At 29.8% G+C, this 22858-nt stretch overlaps 1 protein-coding gene across 1 annotated transcript in view; it reads left to right on the top strand.

Moving 5' to 3' along the window:
- The first annotated feature begins 8348 nt into the window (after positions 1 to 8348).
- Positions 8349 to 22858, top strand: part of LOC148233321 (zinc transporter ZIP3-like) — a 29660-nt gene continuing 15150 nt past the window's right edge. Inside the window, exons 1-2 of the mRNA XM_088189494.1 lie at positions 8349 to 8488; positions 12453 to 12822. Coding sequence (XP_088045620.1) covers positions 12516 to 12822 — 307 coding nt within the window. The 5' untranslated portion in view covers positions 8349 to 8488; positions 12453 to 12515. The remainder of the gene's footprint in view (positions 8489 to 12452; positions 12823 to 22858) is intronic.

Here is a 22858-nt window from a genome sequence, read left to right as displayed (position 1 = left end):
AGCTATTATACCAATAAACTTCTCTTTTAGTTATAAAATAAGCAGTGGCGTTTAAGGCCGGGGAGAGGGTGGAACGACCCGGGCGGCACTAGCTTAGGAGCGGCATTATCGCGATTGAAGGACCGTTCGTATAGCGTGGTTCTTAAGCTAAATGCGTTAAAAATATATACCCACGAAAGCTAAGTTGAATATGTACGGCATTTTATGACCTAGACGGTCATAAAATGTCGTCTCTTAAAATATTTTTGGGCAGCTCGAAAATTTAGTTAGTTACTTCACAATTCATCAAGCTTAAAAACTGTTTTGCACTTTTTATATGCATATAATATGTAATATATATGTAGCGTAGCTAGGGAGGGGGGGGGGATAAAGTAGCTGCTTGTTTGGGAAAGATTTGGCATATTGAAGACATGCATTAAGTAACAGATTCTTAGGAAGGTGAGGTTTTGTATTATTTTGTATTTTGTATGAGAGGGAGGGGGAGGCAAAATTAAGAATCCGCTGGAATCCGCAGCGAATTTTATTAGATATTTTATTTAAAGAAAATATTGAGGTTTAATTTGCACTGTACATTTTTGTTTTTTTTTCATTAAAATTATTTGTTATAATATTGAACTAATAACTTAATTTTTGGATATATTATTCATAAAATACAAGATACATGTAGAGGTAAAAATGGAAAAAAATGGTTGCATATCAGAAAACTATTATGAAATAGAGTTTATTTAATGAGAATAAAATCAGATTGAATGAACAAATCAATAACAATTAGTAAAACGTCTTCACGCTTGCACCACTTCACCCTAATTGTGTTATAAAACATAAACATGAGGCACATTTATTTTTAATAAGCGTTCAAAGAAGACGATCAATTTTGTTTATTTGTCTAATGCAGAAGTGCTCTTTGAAAATACGTTGAGGTTGTAAAATTCAGGCAAAATTGTCGGTAGCATCTCAACGTTCGCCACATTTTGTGAAACGGTAAAAAAATAATTTTATATCGTGTGAGAGTGCTGCTATTTTAATTATAAAACTTTTTGTCTTTGTAAGCCGGTGTCGCTTTAACTTTCATCTTCAGCTCACTAAGGTCCGGTGCGGGCAGGGTTAGCCTGATGGGCAGGTGTCAAAGTCAAAATAAAGACGTAACACTTTAAAAAAATGTCGCTAAAATTCTAAAATTATTTGGTGAGCGTATATGCAACCATGTGCACACAATCAAAGACCACTTAAAATTATTTCGTATAGCTAGTGGATGATATATGAAAATAACTTTTATTTATTTAAGCTTATTAATGCTATAATACACATACTTTTTATATATAACTTATTTATAAATTATTTTCTTATTATAAAAATGTTGATTTTACTTTTATTTAAAACTGCAGAATATATCCTAATTACTTTTTAAAATATATATAGATAATAATTTTACAATCATAAAAAAATTTCATTAAAATTAATATGCATATTTTTAATGTTAGTATAGCTAAGGGTTAAACATATTTTTAGCTCTCCTTATAACGATTAAATGATAGTGTCATGGTAAATATATATTTTACTCTCTGAACTTCGTCGCTTTTTAATGCACATTATATTCTTTGTTCTGTGGTTACCATACAATTGTTTTTCAGTGTTGATTTACTATTTTTTAGATCTTAAATGCATAAATTTATTAATTAATTTAAATATAAAACAATAAAAAACCACTGTGTAGTTATTTTGCTTTACTATAATTTTAAAATGCTGGTAAATACTTTTAATTACTATAAATTTCAAAATTATTTATGAAAGATAATTTATGGTAAAGTAGTATTTGTGTTTGACAATTAAATGTGTTGATGATATGCAGGTGGGGGACTAAATTTTTGCTTGGGTAGCTAAATAAGATAGGGCCAGGTCTGATTTCCATTTTTCCCATTAAAATCTCTGTCTCACTATATTTAAACCAAATTCTTACAATATATGTCAAAATTGTCACTATATGCTAGAATGAACATTTTCTCCTTAGGATTTGCATATCTGGATCAGCTATTCGTAATATGTCTTCTAGAGCTTTAAAAGGGTTCAAATCTGTGCCTTGCTACATTATAAACATATTTTCTTAGGTCTACCTAATTCATATATGATATACCATAGTGTTTATATTTTAAATGTATTATTAAACGCTCAAAAAAGTCTATATTTATTAAGTAGTGAATTTGTATTACTTTCCATGAAATTATCTATAGTAGAACTAAATGATCTAAACCCAAATTTGGTTTAAAAATAGTAAACGTTCCACTAATTTATGAAAACACCTATATTGACTTTGATAAATGGATAAGATAATTAATAACTGCAAGCTAGGCGAATTGTTGTCAAGTCAAGTTTCAACCATGGTATTAGAAATATGCAAACGACTTGAGCTTACAAAAAACATTAGAGATCGGGTTTCTAGAACATACATGAATTACACAATACCCAAACAGACTTTTGAAAGCCATACATTATAGTAAAAACTTATTATACAACATTTTTTCATAAGCTTCGAAGCTCGTCTTGAAAAATACATTGCTGAAAACTTACTATTTATCTGATTTTAATACAAACTCTCACTAGTGGTTTGATTTGGAGGTTAAACTAGAAAACGAGTGGCTCTTAACTTGGTTGATCTTCCATTCGTCCAAATATGTGCCACTCTGTCGCATCATTAATCACTCACTAAGCACTCGACTTTGCCACCCGATGTTCTTAGTAAATTATATATTTTGTACAATAAACTGTTCTTCTGGCATCTAACTGGCTGTTTATGTCACACTACTCGGCCTCCCCATAGCTAGTTATGAAGCGCAAATTCGCCCCACAAAGGTCTCAACCCCAGGCCTTTTTGGGCTCGTCTGAATTTTATTTAGGCGGTGGCAGGCCGCGTAGATTAACTCGTATAACAACAGACACTTTTTGAGATGATTAAGATAGATCTTAATCTAAATATTTGGCATATTAGGTTGTGTCTGAGAGAATATTAGATAACAAGTTTTTAGCAGGTGAAAGATAAGGGAAAAATAGTAAAATTTATTATACAACACAGCAATAATAGATATGGGGTATAATAGATCAATTAAATCATAATATTATGAGAAAAAAACTTTCGATGGTCTGATTGATATTGCTTTTATCTGAATAAAAATTATGTATAATAACATTTTCTATTCAAGGTCAAAATCCTTCTAATGTTATTGATTTGTTAACACATTTTTTTATGTTTTTTTACCAAGGTTAAAAGAACTCCAACCCCTTAGGTTATCAGACCTTCTTAGAAATTTAAGAATTGAAAGAGTTAAATTGTGCAGGTAGAATTCCAAGGTTAATTTGGATCGTAAATTATAAAGGATACCTTATAAAGTGCAAAAGCTCTGATAAGTCGCTCTTAGAGTTAAAAATTTAAACTTTGCCTTAATAATTAAAGGGTAAAAAAGCAATAAAATTAAAATAAGTAAATAATTAAAATGTAAAACAATAAATTTATAAGCAGAATTTGTATGATAATTTAAAAAAAATTCAGTCAATGTGGTAAATTTATGATTTGTTATGCTTCGTTTTTTACTGATCAAAAATTTCATTCTCTTATTTTTATATGTAAAGATTTATATGCCCCCACTTACGAATTAATTGGATGAGATTATGTAATAGCCTAGTATTTTTGTTATAATATAAATGAAGAGTTTAATGTTGTAATTACATTTGTGATAAATAGCTGGCAAATCGCTTTATAATGTAATTTTTATATAGTTAACTATATTAAATAAAGATAAGTTTAGAAGCACTGAAGCTTGAAAAGAAATGACTGTTTGGAAATACCACAACCTCAATTTATATTTTCCTCAATATTGATTTTTTTTAAAGAAAACAGCTACGTTTATCTAATTATCACATTTAACCTAGCTATATGCAAGTTATTTATAACCAACTTATTTTTGTATTTTTAAATTAAAACTGTATTACTTTTGATAATTATAATTACGTATTTTTCGTCATTAATCAGAGATTTTTACTGTCGCTATTTATGATACCATCTCATTAATATTTTCTATAATACTTTATCTCAATAGTATCATCTTGAGAAGTAATCTTTCGATATAAATACTTTGAATCCAATCCTTCATTCTCAGTTATCGTCTTTTTATTCAGTAGAAGTGGTGAGTTTTTATTACATAGATAAATAAAATATTGCAGTCAATTTAAAGGGACTTACAGATAATTATATACCTGTAGTCGGGGAAGTCCGTTGTATATTGTTCTTTGATGAAGTTGCATAGAATTTTAATAGGTTTTAGCTGCAATACAATAAGTGGTTGCTCATTGAAGATGAGCACGTTTATTATTACTTCTAGAAGTCAGTTTAAGATCATGAATTATTTATTCGTGCATAATGAACACGTGAAGCAGATACATTATAATGTGGCATTTCGGTTGAATTGATTAAATTAATATTTTCTATACGTTGATGTGTATGCTTAACATGTTTTGTTTGATCCGGTTTTGTGATTACAATACTAAAGATAAACTGAAAAAACGATACTAAAAAGATTATATAGGGAAATCCCCACAATATTTTCAAACCACATAACCAAAGGGCAATCATCTTGACTGAAAAGGAACATATATCTTGCATCTATTATATAAAGTATAATATTATTAAAATACTTAAATGTAAAAAAATATATATTGATAGTTTTGCAAATATACATTTTATTTTCAATCTTACACAATTCAAGGAAATACTCAAACAAACAATTCTATTTATTTTACAATTGATTTGCTAAATGGAAGTACATTTCTCAATTAAGTGCATATTGTATTATATTTATTTCAAGTGCGGAAAATTCACATGAATCATTCATTAGCCGGTATTTTGAACTGGTATTTCTCAACTTGTTATTTCGGTCAATTAACAAGATAAATAAGATTATTCGATTTCACTGCAAATTTTATTCTGTTGAGAAATCGCGGTTATTGTTGCTTTTTCGTGCTAAAATTAAAGATTCATCTTTGGACGAAAGTTGTGCTATAACCTTTTAATGTCATCTTAATACAGAAAACGTGTTTTTTTATTTTTGTAAATCTTAATGGAAATGTATTAATGGAATGCTCTAATATATGCTATTGAAAAATGAATCGATTATGATTATATACATTAGAATTAGAAAACTGCGTGAATTTAAAGAACCTTTTTTTATTATTATTATATATATTTTATAGATACATGATTTTCTCTATTTATTTATTATACCCAAATTAAAAATGTACATATAATTTTTTTATTATGTAATACTTTATTCATTACAATTAATTTTATTCGTACTGTTATTACAAATTTATTGCATTGCCGTATTGCAGTAGCACGTCGCTGTTCAGTTTCTTCAGCGGCTTATTGGCACGTATTGCAGTAGCATGTAATCGTCTTTGATAAATAAAAGTTGAAAATAGCACAGTTGACCTAGAAATGGCAACCAGAATGACATGTGGAAATGTCACGTCGCTACTGGTTATCATTTGGGAGAAGTTCTTGTGACAGATAAACATATATGTACATATAGAATGGATATATACAGAGCGATCAGTATTTAAAAAATATATGTATACAAATACTAAACATAGTATATTAAAATAATAAATAAAATGATATATTTAAATAGTTATTTAATAGGCATATTTAAAAATATCTAACTTTTTTGCGAGCCAGAGAATCTGGAGGTTTATTTAATAGTAGTTCAAATTATTTTTAAATTAACAAATATTAAATAAACATGTGTACCGTGAAATTCTTTCTCTTTCGCTCGCTCGCGTTACGTTCCGCACCCCTTTATCTCTCAGTCACTCTCGTCACTTAACATGCGAGCGAGCGAAACGGAAAGTATCTCGCCATACGCGCCTGATATAGGGGAGAAGATTGAAATGCAGTATTTAATAAAAATGATATTTTATTTATTTATTTTTATTAAATCTTTCATTGTAATCTGATATAATAATAGTGCATTTTTTATAACTAAAAATTCGAGTGCCGCTGCCGGGACTCAAACCCGTAACCTCAAAGTTACTAGTCTGAAACGTTATGGACTACGCTATTCCGTCCTTAAAAAGTGTGAAATATTTTTTAATTTATTTCTGTATTAAATTTTCATGTCTTGAACGTATTTCATGAATGAAATATATAATCGAAGTTTTAAAAATAGTAATTTTACCAGTAAGCTTTATATTTTTATCCATACATATAGTATATCCATATATAAAAAGATATCGTCTCATTTTATAAAACACAACAATATTATTCTAACGCAGATCGATTGAGTGGATTTTAAACAATCAGAAATTTTATCATTATCGCTAACAAACAGTATAAATTATTAGTTACTTTATGATTTATTTTACAAAATCACTTTTTATTTATTTTTTTATTTAAATTTTACCTTTTTTTAATTATTAAATTTAATATTTTTAAGCTTAAAGATGATTTTATAAAATACAAAAATATTTTTCTCACTTAATTGTGTTTATAACATTGCTTTTATAAAATACATTTTTAAAAATTCATTCTGCATATTATTCTGTCAGTGGGCGTTCAAAATGATACGCTTATAATTTCGCGCTTCTGCCTCGTAATTTTGCGATTTCGAGCGTAACATATAGTTCGTTTTTATTTAGCCCACTTCTCAATACAATATTCTTTTTGTAGAACTCATTGTTTTAAGTAACTGTTCCTAAATGATTGTTTTTTTATAGTAATACATATATCCTTAAACATCTCTATGTTTAAGCAATTAAATATTTATTACTATTTTAATCACCTTTTCATGCTAATTTAAATTTATTAATAGCAAAGTTTTACCTCTTTCATAGATCATATATAATATCGTTGCTCAATATTTAGCATGAGATATTAAAATAGAAACTGCTCGTAAACTAAATTATGGGGATTGCTAAAGATCGTATGGTGCAATGGTCGTTCAATATATAAAATCATGCAATGGACTAGATCCTTAAAAATATTCACAATTGATAATGATCAACTGAAGGCGTTATTTTATTCAGAATAATGCAACAATTCAAGTGCTTGCACACAATTAGGCGTTAGCAAGTCAATAATTATAAATCAATTAAAAAATCTCGATAAATGGGTGCCACATGAACTGAATGAAAACCAAAATAATAGCAAAGAAGCACAATAATTTCTCAACTCAATTATCACTATTTAAATTAAACATTGTAATTATTAGCTGAGACCATAAAATGCAATTGGGGACCCGACAAAGTCGCGCCGGACAATCCCGCGCCGACTAAGCCGCCCCGACATAGCCGCGAAATACAACCCCGACATTGCCGCGACGATAAAGCCGCGCCGACATTGCCACGCAATCAAAATTATAAAATTGAATAAAATAAAAGAAAATGATTTTTTTAATTCTAATTATTTTGTTTTGTGGACATCTCTATCACTAGTGATTCACTTTTTGAACAGTTAGTCATAGATTGGATGATGCTGGACAGTTACAAAATATACCGAAATGAAAATAAATCAATACAATATCATTAAAAAAAGGTTAGGGTGTTTGGTTCTACAGTGAAAGTCGGCGCGAGCGGTAGCGAGACGCCTTCCTTTTCCTATATATATATTTGTAATTATTAATAAATAAAAACCATGTTATAAAATGAATTTTGTTTTGACTGCGCGGCTATGACGGCGCGGCTTAGTCGGCGCGGGATTGTCCTGCGCGGCTTTGTCGGGGTTCCAACGCAATTATTTTTATTATAGTAGATGATAATAGTCCTAACTCATATTCTTGCGGTATACCGAAATATATTATTCTCTCTCTTTTGAATATACATATTTTTTTATTTTATACATTAAATAATATTTATGCGAATTATACCTAAACTCTAGTTCATTCTTAAATATTATACATATGTATTTTAATTCGTTGCGACCAGAATTTAAGCGCTCGAAAACACTTTCCATATACGAGCCAGAAACAATGATGTTTTAGGCGATAGCTATGAAGAGTTGGAACAATTCATGTGGGATAGTGCCTATATTTTATAGGTTTGCTCAACTATAATTTTTCTTAAGTATTTTTATTTTATTTTACGGTTCGCATTTGTAATAAAAATAGGTATATAAAATAAACATACTTCTGTTAGCCTAACTGGTAGGTTTATTATCTATCAACAAGTGGGCGTTCGCATTTCCCGAGTTTTCCTTGACATTGCGGAAATTGCGCTCTAGGGGGCTGACTCATTGTTTTGGGCCGCGGCCGCACGATGACAGCACCTGCAGCGAAGTTATCGAGCCGAGAGCTCGGAGCGAGCTGGTCAGTGCGAAAGCCGCTCTCGGCCGACGCGGTCTCATCGTCAGGTTGGCTCGTATGCCACCAGATTAATCAAACAATAATACTGTCAAGGCGCGTGCTATTCGAATAGACCGATTTGCTACCATGTCATCAATCGGAAATCGGTGAGTGATTGATGTTAATACCAAACGCAAACATTACACACATTCGAGTTAAACATTGAACTCACTGACGGCTTTCGTTTAAGTTGACATTCCGATTTAACTGTGCTGTTTTTGTTATTCTTTTATTTTTATTTTTATTCTTTGAATGGTTAATGCTATTTAGCTTTGTTTTGCATATTGAGTGATTTGATTTTATTATTGTCAAATTTTATAAGCAAGTCGAACCTAACACGATTACGAATAAACAAGAGCAAATAATATTTCTCAAATTTAGGTCACTACAATTTCATTTTTATATACATTTAGGTACTTACTCTCACATATGTATTCATAAATAACATGTTAACCTTTACGTGTTATTAACAGAACATTTACATTTTTTTTTAATTTAAAAATATTTAATAGCTACATTAAATATATTTAAATTCTAAGCATTTTAATAATTCTTTTTGTAAGGTCTCATTGTACCTGGTAAACTTAGCAAATACATAGTTTTGAGATAATCGATTACCATTTTTTTTTAAATATTAAGGGTCAACTAAAATCATAGGTTTAATCTCCATGGCAAGGTCGGATTATCAAACATTATTTTAATTTTATTAGACTTTATGTATATATTTTATAACTGACATTTATCTATCATAAGTTTTAAGAAAAGCATAAAATAAAAATGCCACCTTCTTGAGTTCGTCCCTAATATTCTCTACGCATCATGTGATTCACTTTTTAGACAAATCTTTGAATGAGAGTTAAAAATTAAAGTGTATCCGATGGGACTATAAAATAAATCTGTTACATTCTTCACTTTAATATGATAAAAAAACAATGGACGTAAACAATTTTTTGTCGAAGCTAGAAGCAAATTGAATCGCAAAAATCACAGTCGATTACTTATTTTTTTAATAGATCTCATATCACTATCATCATATTTTAATTAATAATTGTTATTCTATATTACCGAAAGAAATCACATGTTTGAGTTCATGTTGCCAATAATATAACATATGCTGAGGCAGACGCAGCTTATGTCCGCGCGCATGCTTCCAGAAGTATCTGCCTTTATTTTGCAGATTTTTGGATTCTGTATGCATTTTAATTTAATTATTTAAAATACACATTGAATCAAATGAATGTTTTTTTAATCAAATGAAAAATACAGTACACACTACTATATTTAGATAATTATTAGTACGTGTCACTAATATGTATCGCTTGAATTTTAATAATACTCATTATATTTTGACTTTTACATCATCAAATTAAACTCATAAGATGATGTGAAAAATGTTACTTTAATGCTAATTTACTTACCTTTGAAACTGGTGATATGGTGGAGAGTTACAGTTTGAAAAGGATGATTCAATTGTTTCTGAACATTTAAAAAAAATCGTTTTTTATTAATAATCAAATATTTTCCGTATTTCACTAATTATGAAAAATGATATCAATTAAATGGCCGCATTTGGACCGTTAAATCGTATGGTTTTGTGCGGCCAGTTGACGTCACCAAGACGTGAAATAATGCGATTTGGAAACATCTTGAACGTGGTTCCATCAAAACGTCTTGATAAAACCACGCGTCTTTCACATCAATATATTAGATTTCATACCAAAAATAATCGGTTATCAAGCGCTTATAGCGCTCACAATTGACTGTTACAGTCCGACCTTCATTGCTTAAAAAAAAATAAGGCCCAATGACGCCGCCTGACCACAATGCGCACCAAAATTTTTGGATATGTAATGCTCTCTCATGAATCACATGAGGATTTTCCTGCTGCCCCATATTAACATACACAGAAAAGTAAAAATGTGCATCATTAGAGAAAAATAGATGAGGCAAAAAAACTTATTTTTTCCTGCTGCTCTAACACCCAATCTGCGTAATTTATTCACTGTCCATTGTCTCTGGGAAGTTATTGTTTTATCTGAGTTTTATACGGGTGTAGGTGCAAGTCTAGATACAAAATGCGGCAAAGGGAGCCATAAGAAAAGCGCAAAAGTTGCGAACGCCAACAAATCGACAATTCCGGGTTTTTGGCCAGAAACAATATTATTAGCTTAACGTGTGTCACAATGATGCATAGGCTTTACCCTATCTTACTCCAGCTGATATATATTAGAGATGTAAATGTGTTTTCTCACTGGACTCAAAACTATTTTCTAGTTATATAATACTTTAACAAACTATATGGCTTATGTATTATATTATATTTATTTATATTTTTAATCCTAAAAAGGTGGATATGTATGTACATATATATGTATATATAAAGAGATTGCTATTTTTTTATAATCACATAAAAATGTATATTTATTACATATAAATCTATATTTATAACCCTAAATGTTTATGGGCTTATTTATTTTGCATTATAATCAGATATGTTTATTATATAATATATTATATTGCATATAAAATTATTATTACATATTTAAAAAAAAATTAAATGCTATGTCTAAGTTTATTTCTTATTTCTAATTTTTTTATTGAATATATTATAACATAAAATATTCTTAGAATCGGAATAGTTTTTGTCTTATTTGTTCAGTCAATAAAAGTGGGTGTTACCGTATTTAAACAACGTTGTAAACACTGTACGATCGTATGACGTGAAGTATCACAAAAACGCGGCTGAGTAATTATATGAATTATTAATTAATAATATAAAATGTTATAATTTAAGCCGTGCACGCCACTGACGATTGTTTTTATTATCTGCTTTAATTAACTCGCGTTACGTATATTTTTTCAACATATTACAGAATACTGTGCTAATTTATTATGTTATATAATAATATTGTACCAATGCAAGTAGCGTAAAGGGTTAATTTTTTATATTGATCAACAGGTTTGAGAATTTTTTTATAACATTCCTGTTCATGTATTCACGATTCATGAGCTCATCTTGAGGTGTAATGTGTAGTTAGTTGAAGGTTGTTAGCATAATAGATTTTTTTTAGTAGAGACAATGAGTGGTACATTTTTGGACGTGCCTGATCTATGCGATTATTATCATAATAAATTCTTAAAGACGATTATATTATCATCAACAACTGCGATTAAAATAATATTAAGATAGTTCAGTAAATATTTTTTTTTAATAGGTTCACTTTATATTGACATTTTGCTTGTTTGGATTATTTTATTCATATTTACTATTGTGATGTTTAATCGTAAACAACATTTTAGTTTTGTTGTTTTAGGTAAAAATTAATCATCTTTATAGTGACCATGACAACTATGAGTGATTGTATCCGAGAATTATTTACGGTCATTGCGAAAGCAAGTACTACTATAAATTGCAATTTTTTAAAGATGTATTTTTCACATTTTAGTTACTTTAAATTGGTAGCAATATTTTGTCACATTACATAGTTCCTCATTTGAAACATAATGTACCTTTATACGCTTCATATTTCTTATATTATAAATATTAATGTGATAATCGAGAGCCAGGTATAACTACTAGTTTTTTTACTAATACGCGCAATAAGAAAACAACTAAAAACTATTTTCTTAAAAGTCATTACAAAAATAAAAATTATGCGTAAAAATATATGATTGTTGGGGATAACTTCCAAATGACAAATAAAACTATATATGTATATGTACATGTTTTTAATTTACTTTTATGGTTATTGCTGCAATGGATGCAATTATTATATTAAGTACTTTTAACCGTATTTATATTAAGCTACTGTAAGTGATTTCATATGTATTGTTTTGTTACAAAGATCAACCATCTGCGACTAAAAAATATTAAACGCAGTAAATTTATAACAGCAATTACTTTAAATTGCTTTTCTCAATGGCACCGTAAATTATATGATATGATTACTATTTGAACACTTACGAGTATCATAAAATAAATGATTAAATTCGACATAACGTAGAAACTGCTTCGCTAAAAACGTGTGCGAAAACTTTCTTTCTTTTGAACATGCTTTTTTCATGTTACAGGTAGTCAATCTCTATCGCCGATTAGTCTACATATAGCTGTAAATATCTAGTCAAATCGCAAAAATGGGGACGATAATAGACGACGTGATCCTTCGTCACGATGACCACCTCAGCGACGACCACAGGAGCGTCATCATTGCGAAGTCGGTGGCGATGGTGGTGTTGTTCTTTGCCTCGATGACCTTCGGAATGCTGCCTCTGTTTCTGTCCAGGAAGTTCCATTGGATCAAGGAAGATCAGACCTTGGCCGACATAAAATCGTCCAACAGGATCGTCATCGCTCTGCTGTCGATAGGAGGTGGAGTTTTGCTGGCGACTACCTTCCTGCATTTGCTGCCGGAGGTCGGAGAGAACTTGAGGACCTTAGAAGGTATTTAATAATGATTTTTTTAATGACCTTAACATACAACAAAGTTGCACAACTGCGATTCAAAGTTAAGCAGCAAATCCTTGAGGAGTTACTTTCACTTCATAATTATATCAATTTTCATATTTATTGGAATTAGAGGTATTGTTTCTAAATATTTTATTAAAATTAAAATTATTTTTTCCATTTGATTACAAGGAAATACTTTATTTAATAGGCTTTAAATATAAACATTAAATATTAAAACGTAATAAATTTACATTAGAAATAAAAATATGATAAAAAATAAAAACCAAAATTTAACGTTTCATGGGCAAAATTTTTTTGCTGTTTTTCCAATTTATTTACAATTTACTCATATTTATCGCTTAAGTTTAACATTATATAAAATATGTATGTATATGTACATGCATGCATACATTAAAAAAACATATCAGAAAATTATTAGAAAATATTACAAAAACAATTTTATAAATTTATAGCATTAATCTTCATGACTCGAGACACCTTCACTATTCATTTTAATGTATTCCACAATATTATTGTCTGATAGTAAATTTTCATAAAAACCTAAATTGCTAGGATCTTGAAGGTATTTAGCAAAGGAATAGGTCATGCTCGCAAAAAGTTTATTGTAGTTGGAAGGTCAATATTTTTACTAATTGTAAATCGATCCCAAGACCCCAAAAAATTCTATCGACATAGTACCTTCCCTTTTAATGAATGATGAAAATATGGTTTAGAGTATTTTGATTAAAATAAAAATGTTCAATTTCCGGTTTTTCAAGAATTAAAAGTGTTTTTCTCGCCTTCAAAATAATTTTGTCATAATTTTTGATTTAATGTTTTTGGTCCTTTAGGCAGGTAATAATTTAAAATCAAGTGATAATCAATTATTGAGTATAATTTATTACGAAATTATTACTAAAATTGTTTAAACTATCTATCTTAAGTTTTCAAAAATACTATTAACAATACATAGTTAAAACTAAAAAAAACATGGTTTTAATTTCATATTAATAGATTTTCACTATATAAGTATAAATATTACTTATCCCTGCAATTATTATTCTATATAAAAAAAATTCACCCTTGCTATTTTAATTAGCTCTCGTTTACTTTTATTTTAAATACGTATTTTACGTTTATTTGTTATATTAATTGGAAAACTTTCCATTATAAAATGTAAGATGTTAAAAAATCGTTTTAATCAAATGGCATCATCGACATTTATTGTTTATATAAAATAAACATGATATGCACGCATAGACCAGATACTATCTGTACTATCTATGCACGTGATGCGTTTGCTCTTGTGTTTTTGCGGCGTTTTTGTAATATAAGCTGCTCAATCCTCCTGTGTAAAAAAATTGTCACAAAGAGTCGACAGTTTCTATAATTATACATACATATATTTTATTATTAATTACACTATTGTGTCTGTGCCGAAGTCGCATTTAACAAAAACGAAAAATATAATAATTTTTATACGAAGCTATTTATATTTACACGAAATGTCAGTAAACATATTTTATTAATTATCTTAACCTTGGACATACATAAAATTTAAATTTATAGTCAGTTTATTGTAAAGAATGATATTGGTTGTTCTTCACACAAAATATTTGGACATTTTCAAAAGTGGTGATATTTTTGCCTTCATTTTTTGTAAGAATGATGGTTTGCTGATGTTTTTCCTTAATGAATGCATGGAACTATCCATTTCGACAATAAAAAAAGTAACCAATGCCACATTTTCATATAAAATCTTCAATTTACGTCTAGGCATTATTTATGTCCAATTTACTTACTCAGTTGGAATAGATTTGCCCGTTGTAACGCATTGGGCTTACGCCTGTCAGGTTACAACGAAATATTTAATAAAAAAAATAAATTCCTAAGATTTTTACATTAATCTGAATTGAAATATGTATATTTTGATGTAATAAATTGGGCGCGAGTCTATAAGTTTGACGAGCTGGACGCATCCCCTACCGTTCTGCATATCGAAATTAACGGTGTGTTTGTTCAATTTTTCCATAGAAAACACGTCCTCGCGGGCAGTAAACGAGCATAAAATTGTAATTATAAGCGCGTAACGCGTAACAGCAGCTGGCTAGTGATAGCAAACATATGGTAATGTGTATAATACACATAAAAATCTATTTTAGTTTAATTTATCGTGAAAATACGTGTTTTGTGTTATAATGTGTATAAAATCGTGGGGTATTTAAATTGAGCTGAGTATAAAACACACAAATTTACATAAATCATCTATAGGTATGAATGAGATGTTTAAAAATAAATATGTTTCTATGAAAAATGTTTAATGTGTGATACACAATAGAAAGAGCTTAATAATATATATTAAAATGGCATAAAATAATAATAACATTTCTGTATAATTATTGATTGATACATATAATTAAGGAATATATAGCGTATATTACATAAATCACAACACACGAAGTTTATTTTAATTCTTGCTTCTTGAACACCTGCTGGCTTAATAGATTATGTTAATAAAAGTTCAATAGCACTCATGAATATTAATGTCGTTGTGTGAATCCGTTGATTTGGCAACTGTAGTGTTAAAATAAAATGCATAAAAATCCACAATACATGATTGCCACGTTCACGAGATCCAGTCGCGATGACCCAAGGAAAACTTGTTTATAATCATCGAAACAATTTTCTTTTAGCGGCCGAGACCTCGTGAGGTCAGAAGAGCCACTCGAAAAATTACTGTAAACAATACATTTAACTAATATTTATTAATATAGTATAAATATATATGTTAAAAGGCCCTTTAGTTAGATTGCGGTTTATTTATTTAGCGATAAGATAATGAAGTGGATATTAAAGTGTTAATGACACATTTTTCTGTTAATCACTTATTATTAATACGAGTGTTTTGTGTTTTAGTAGCGAGATAATTTTACCATCGATCATTTAAGTTGTATTAAAAAAAATAGCGAACACATCCGTTTTCAACGGTTGTCGAATAACAAAAAAGGAAAACAAGACGAAGATAAAAATGGAACAATGTATTAGTGATGTGCTAAATAGTGTGAATTTTCAACATTATTTTTGGTGGATGATTCTTGATTTTCTTAATATAATACTGACACTATGAAGCAGTAAATATAAATATAATGTATAATTTTATTGTCTGTTAAGCAGTTTGACCAAAGAGGAAAAACAAAAATTGAATGACTCATTAAGTAGTCTATTTGTTAGGATGGTTTTTTATACTGCTAAAAAAGCGATGCGATCTTGCGAACTGATTTTAACAATTTCGGTTAAATAGTACATATCATACAACATTGATTTTTATTCATAAAAATAAATAAACTGTTATAAAGGTGTAGTTCCTCTAACAATTGTTCTAAATTGTGCATAAAAAAAGGGCTTGAAATATAGTATAGTATTAAACTTCACTAGATAAAGCTGTTTGAAATATCCTTTGGAGTTTTATGTGTTATATAAGGATGTAAGATTTTCAAAGTGTATGTACATACATACATATACTTGATATATTTCAAAGGTCTAAAAAATGTTCGCCAGCGCTGCCCTGAGCCGGATTCCAGCTTCGTTTCACATACGCTATTCATTCTGAATGATCTCAACCAATATGTAGTTTATGCACTTGCAATCTGCATAAGGTACGTGTATATCGTTCCACATTTGCCCACAGAATGCGGATTTGTGCTTCGAATATTCGGTCAGTAAATATTACAGTTGTATTTTTGACGCATGAAATCGCGTCATAAATTTACAGACTCGGGGTTCAAAGTATTCTTTATGAGCTTCTGTTGCGTGATGAGAATGTAATGATGAATTAAAATAATATTATACACTTGTAATGTAACTCGATACAAAAAATGCGGTGGCATTGTCTGACTAATGCCAAAGAAGTATCTAACCTTTAATTTCACATATAAACATCTCTTCTCAATATCTAAAGCATGAAGTATTGCTGAAATCTTCATTGAGACACTTATGTGTGATCTTTTGATTTATATTTTATATTTTAAAGCATTTTTTTCTTCATATACATAAAGGGCTGTTCAAAAAGTATCTATTCTTTATAATATATTTTTTTTAGGAATTACTTCCTCAATATCTTAAGTATAAAGTTCTGATAGCTATCGATGAAATCTCTATTTGGACTCTTTTATTTTATTTTTATAAATATGCTCCTTTGAAAGTTCTTCCTACTTTTTGAAGCATTTTTTCTTGATATACATACATATATAAGGCGTAACGTTGCTAAATGCTCGGCGACTTTCAACTACGAGAGTCGCGATTGCGTCCCTTATTCTTGAGCGCTTGAGAAGGCTCCTTTTAAACGAGTCATCCAGCTTCACACTGAGCTTGCTAAACACAAGAGTTGAATAAATGATGCAGGATGGTGCTCATATATTTTAGGTGTGCACCATATTTAAAAAAAATATGTATTATTTATATAGTATTATTTACTTATGAGTTAAAATGGACTGGGTTAGTCTGTTATGGCCCGAATCCAATCGTTACAACTGCAACCGCATTTTACACTTTTATTCCTGCATTTTATTAATTTATTACAATGAGGCTTTTAGGATTACTATCTAAATTTATTGATGTTTTATGATATAATTAGTTCCATGTTGGGAATTAAATGAACTTTTTACGTGAAGTCGGCGGATGAGGCGCCGCCGGTCGTCGTCTTAACCCTTTGAACGCGTTAATCAAAAATAATATTTTATTGTTTTTTTTTTGAAAAATGCAAATTTTACCTTGATACTGTGTTTAAATGTTCTGATTTTTTAATTTTTATTGAAAAGCATTTTTTTTACTGATTTTTGCGTAAAGAGATAAAACAATCAATTGGGCGACTTTAGTCACTTTCCGCGTTCAAAGGGTTAATGTGTTGCCCTACGCCGCCGTCACGTTAGTGCTACCAAAGGACCGCCTAGTTTTAGCCATAGTAAACAAATTGACCTCCAACATAATTTTTGATGTATTAGTAAATACAATAATATCATACGTTCGAAAAATATGGTATTTATTAAAGCTCACTTAAATGCTCACTGTTCTGCTTAATTACATTAAAAATATATGAGTTTTTAAGAAACGACGTATATTATATTAGCAGAATTTTATCTGCTCCTGTTTTTGTTCATATTTTTGCTGCGCAGCTATATAAATCTTCATAGTTTCTTTAAAAGTAGTGTTTATGTTGAAATTTCGTGTTGCATGAAAAATTAAACATATGCAGTTTTATAATAATGACACTTGAGTAATATTTTTTTTATTTATTTGGCTAATTTAATTTAAGTAAAATTGTAATTTATGATTGAAAAAATTGCTGCGTGGTCAAACACTTTCTCATTTACAGTTCATTTTAATTAAATGAATATATCTTGGCATTTTCTTTATATGTGTTAACTAAATTCGCAGTCAATAATAGTAAAAAGGTGTATAATGCCTATATGTATATAATAAAGGTGTATAATTGTCGTGAGGAATAGTTGATAAATTATGTATGTACATATATCTAAACTATAATACTATCAATTAATTCGATTGATATTATTATCGCTCACTGTCAAATCAATTTGTAAACACAATGGCCAGTTATGGAGAGAAATTTATCAGGTGGATTTCAGAGAAAGCGTTTTCCTGCATTTTCTATTGTGGCCTTTATCTTTGGATTCTATAGAGTATGCAGTGGATAGAAATCTGTTTTTAATGGATTTGAGTGTGCAAAAATAGTATTTTTATCGAACATCACAGATTTTTATTAATGAATAGATTATGTTGAAAAGTTACATAACCTGATTTGTTGACCTTGCTTCGGGTCATTTATGGGATCAACGAACATCGTATGAATGGTTTTAAATTTAGAAAAACGTTAAATTAAAATATAGGCAATTTATGAAATTATACAGAGTGATCCAAACGTAGCTTTACTATTTTAAAAATAATACATTTTTATCTTTATATTTTTAATTGAGCTTGTTTAGGTATTTGCGGTTGTATATAATTTTCCTTGCTTTAAGATAGACTAATCGTTTCTTAAATAACAGTTAATATAATAAAGTTCATTGATCACTTCTTCCTGTTTTAAATCCATGACAGGATTTTGCTTATTCATTTAAGTTGTCGATGAATTTCAGCAGCAGTTTCTTCTTTCGTGGAAAAGTATCATCAGATTTTTTGAATAAATGTACAATAATATTGACCTTGCTCCATTGCAGAGATAATTTTATGGCATAATTACAGCCTACATATACAATAGGTTTAGTTTTAGTTCATTTAGAGCCATTCATCAGCACAATACCAAACTGCCTATTGTTTCATTGTTTTTTACAGCGCAAATATTCTCCGGAAATATTTGCATCTACCGAATTTTGTCTTCAAATTTTCCTCGTATAAAAGTCTTTTTATTATTCAGTTATTCCTAAATTTTGGCTGATTTCTCGGTCAAAGTTGTCCGAACACATTATTCACATTAGAATGCGCCGATAACGTAAGTCGAGTGTCTTTCGCGCAAGTCGGAAACCGGTCGATTATATGAAATTTCGCACGACACCGTAATTCGCGGCGCTGCGTAGCGAAACTAGTCTGTAACTTTGCGACAATGATGTTTATAATATCAGGTTTTATGAGAAAATGCTACATTAAGAAGCGGTTTTTAGACGATTTCATTTCCACGATATTATGTGCAGAAGGGCATATGCACTCTCGTGGGGTCAAGAGTGAAAATGAAATCGAAGTTTCGACACCCTCTAGTTCTTGAAATACCATGTTCATGACACGCGCTACCGCATATTAAAGTTGTCTAATTTAATGCCTGCACTACACTCTCTGGAAGTTGGCCAAGGTTAGCCAAGGACGGAGAATATAGTGGGTTACTTCGGTTGAGTTCGGTTCTGCCCGCACAGGAGGTAAAGTGGGGGTAATTCAGTCGACTTGGCCAGCTTTGGGCGCTTCCGAACATTGTCAGCAAACGGACCGAAGTCAAAAGAACCGAAGTCGAAGCTGCTCTTTCGAGCGCGAGCGATGAGATACTTCCTCTTTCGCTCTCTCGCATGTTAAGTGACGACAGTGAGAGAGATAATTATATGGTTTTTTGCAACACGTATGTCGAGCGCTGAATCATAGTCACGTGGTCAATATGCTTATCGGGGACTTCAACAGACTCTTACTGACATCTTTGAATATTTTAGGGCATCAAAAGGGATTAATTATATTTTTGATAGTATATTCTTCTAATAGATATCGTTATTATATATTTTTCATATAAAATTAAATAATTCAAAAATAACTAGTGGTACTTGATTTTGTTAAAAAAAATCGTTTCGAAAATCCTTATGTATTTTCCTAGATCGCTTTATATAAATGTCACACCGTAACGAATTTTTATTTAGAATCGATGCGACAAATTCTAGAATATTCACAGATGTAGTGTTCGTATTTTGAAGTATCATTTTTATGCCTTATGGCATTTTGCATAAATTGAATATTTACGACCGAAAAATTTTCACTGATATTGTATTAGTGAGTGCCAACACAAACTTTTATAATTATCTGTAGCGTAATTTTAATAATATGACAATTTAAAAATTGCGATTATTTGGCACATTTTTCGATCGCGCGCAAATATGTCGGCTGTACGTGACAGAAGCCGCCGTCCGGATGGCATATGAAATTTGCGACAGCGTGGTCGCTTCGGTTCGGACAACTTCCAGAGAGTGTAGTGCAGGAATAATAGATAAAATAAGCTGCACCGTGTACAATACGGTTTAAAACGAAATTTACATTTCGACACCCTAATACTGGGGCATTTTCACAATTCAATTCCATGTATATGTATGTTTGTTATCGCTATGAATTTATGATACGCTCGATCGTACACATTTGGCAACAAAGACCTGATATTATTGAGTAAATGACGTGAGAAAAAAAAATCGCCCGAGGAAGTATTACGTATTCTTAATTCGCGTCGGTTATCTTTTATGAATGGAGTTAATGTTATGTAATGCTGAGTGGCCGAATATTTAACTGGAACATTCAAATAAATTATATTTGTTTTGAGATATATATTTTTACAAAGCTTATACTTAAATATTAAATAAATATTTATAAAGAATGCATAAAATATAGTCGGAGAGCTATGCAAATGATTTTGAAGGTAATTTTTTTTTCAATATTTAAACAAACGATTCTGGTTTTGAAGGTGAATTTGATAAAATTGTAATTTGATATTATAATCAAAAGGTCATTTCTGTAGATTTTTCCAATTTAGAATACCTAAAAATGTATTTTCTTGCAGGGGTACCACTTTATTATACAAACGTAAATATGTACAATATGTTTATTTAAAAAAAAATAATAATCTTAAAATAGATGTGATTTTATAGAGATTTTTCTTTGAAACATATAATACAACAATGAAAATTATATGTACTTTATAAAATATATTACTACCGAACTGACATAAACATGTTTATCCACAATAGCGTACAAATTGTTTAACGTTTTAGGTGACAATATAAAGTTTAACTTATGAAATGGTTAAAAATATATAGTATTTCTTATTAAAAAAAATACAAACTTATTACGCTCAAAAGTACGTAAACAAATCTACTAGAAGGTTAAGGTCAACGGGTATTTTAACATTTGATGAACGAGAGTCCATTTTTCAATGCATTAATCTAACCGACTGTTATGATGAAAATGTTATAAATGCATTAAATCGACTTGTTCAGTGGCTATTCACCGTAATCGTAATCGTAAACATTGTGTGTAGAATCAATAAGATATTTGTATGCATAAATATGGACAGAGCAAATCAAAGTTTACACCATTTTTTTAATAACTTTATAGTTGTAACTTTATACATGTCAAAAAAAAAGTTATTTTGAAACCTGTTAAATAAAAAAACTCATTTGACAGCGTTTTGTTATGTGACTGGTGTAATTAATTCCATGAGACTATATTGAATTTATCTAGAAACAGTTAGATAATAATTTTGAAGCATTTTATTTTGGTATTAACATATACTATTTTTAGAACACTCTTTTTTTTATAACATATTTTCAACGTAAAATTAAGATCGAGTTTCTTGATGTTAAAAACATATTCAAATAAATAATGAATAACACTTTATATTTTGCACCTTTCTTTGCATAAAAACAGTTAAATGCGGTTTTTTCTTGAATAGTTATTCATACATTCTCGGTTGCGGAAACCTAAATATTTTCTTTGAAGCGAAATACTGCCTTTTAATCTCAAAATCCCTGCAGTCAAAAAAGGACAATGTTAGTATTTTTTTTGACTAATCGCTTTAATTATAGGTCTCGATTGATTTCATGAGGTAATTTTATGCTTATTTGTTATTACACACTGTGCACCGGTGTAAAAAGGACACTTATCACAGCGGAATAATTCCAATGCGATTCATGTGTATTTGTGGTTTATTTTGCTGTTCATTTTTTTATCACGGCCCGTTTCTTGTCTGCGAGCGGCATTTTTTAATGACGCGCTGCATTGTTTAGCGGTACATTCGTTGTAAAGCTATTTTTGATTACTGTGAATGTAACAAATTTCATATGCCGTCCGGACAGTGGGCGTGAATGATGTCCGCACGGCGGCTGCTGTCATGTACAGCTGGCATATTTGCGCGCGATCGAAAAATGTGCAAAATAATCGCAATTTTTAAATTGTCATATTATTAAAATTATGAAACTGATAATTATAAAAGTTTGTGTGGGCACTCACAAATGCAATATCAGTGAAAACTTTTCGGTCGTAAATATTCAATTTACGCAAAATTTTTGTCGGCTTTTGCAAAATGCCATAAGGCATAAAAATGATACTTTAGAATATGAACACCACATCTGTGACTATCCTAGAATTTGTCGCCATCGATTCTAAATAAGAATTCGTTATGGTGTGACATTTATATAAACCGATCTAGAAAATACATAAGAACGATTTTTTTAACAAAATCAAGTACTACTAATTATTTAATTTTATATGAAAAAAATAT

This window comes from Plectrocnemia conspersa, unplaced genomic scaffold (genome assembly GCF_051122295.1).
Source record: "Plectrocnemia conspersa isolate PC_06_02 unplaced genomic scaffold, ASM5112229v1 ptg000008l, whole genome shotgun sequence".
Lineage (NCBI taxonomy): Eukaryota > Metazoa > Arthropoda > Insecta > Trichoptera > Polycentropodidae > Plectrocnemia > Plectrocnemia conspersa.
The sequence above is the reverse complement of the archived record's forward strand: the minus strand, read 5'-3'. Positions and strand labels throughout refer to the sequence as shown.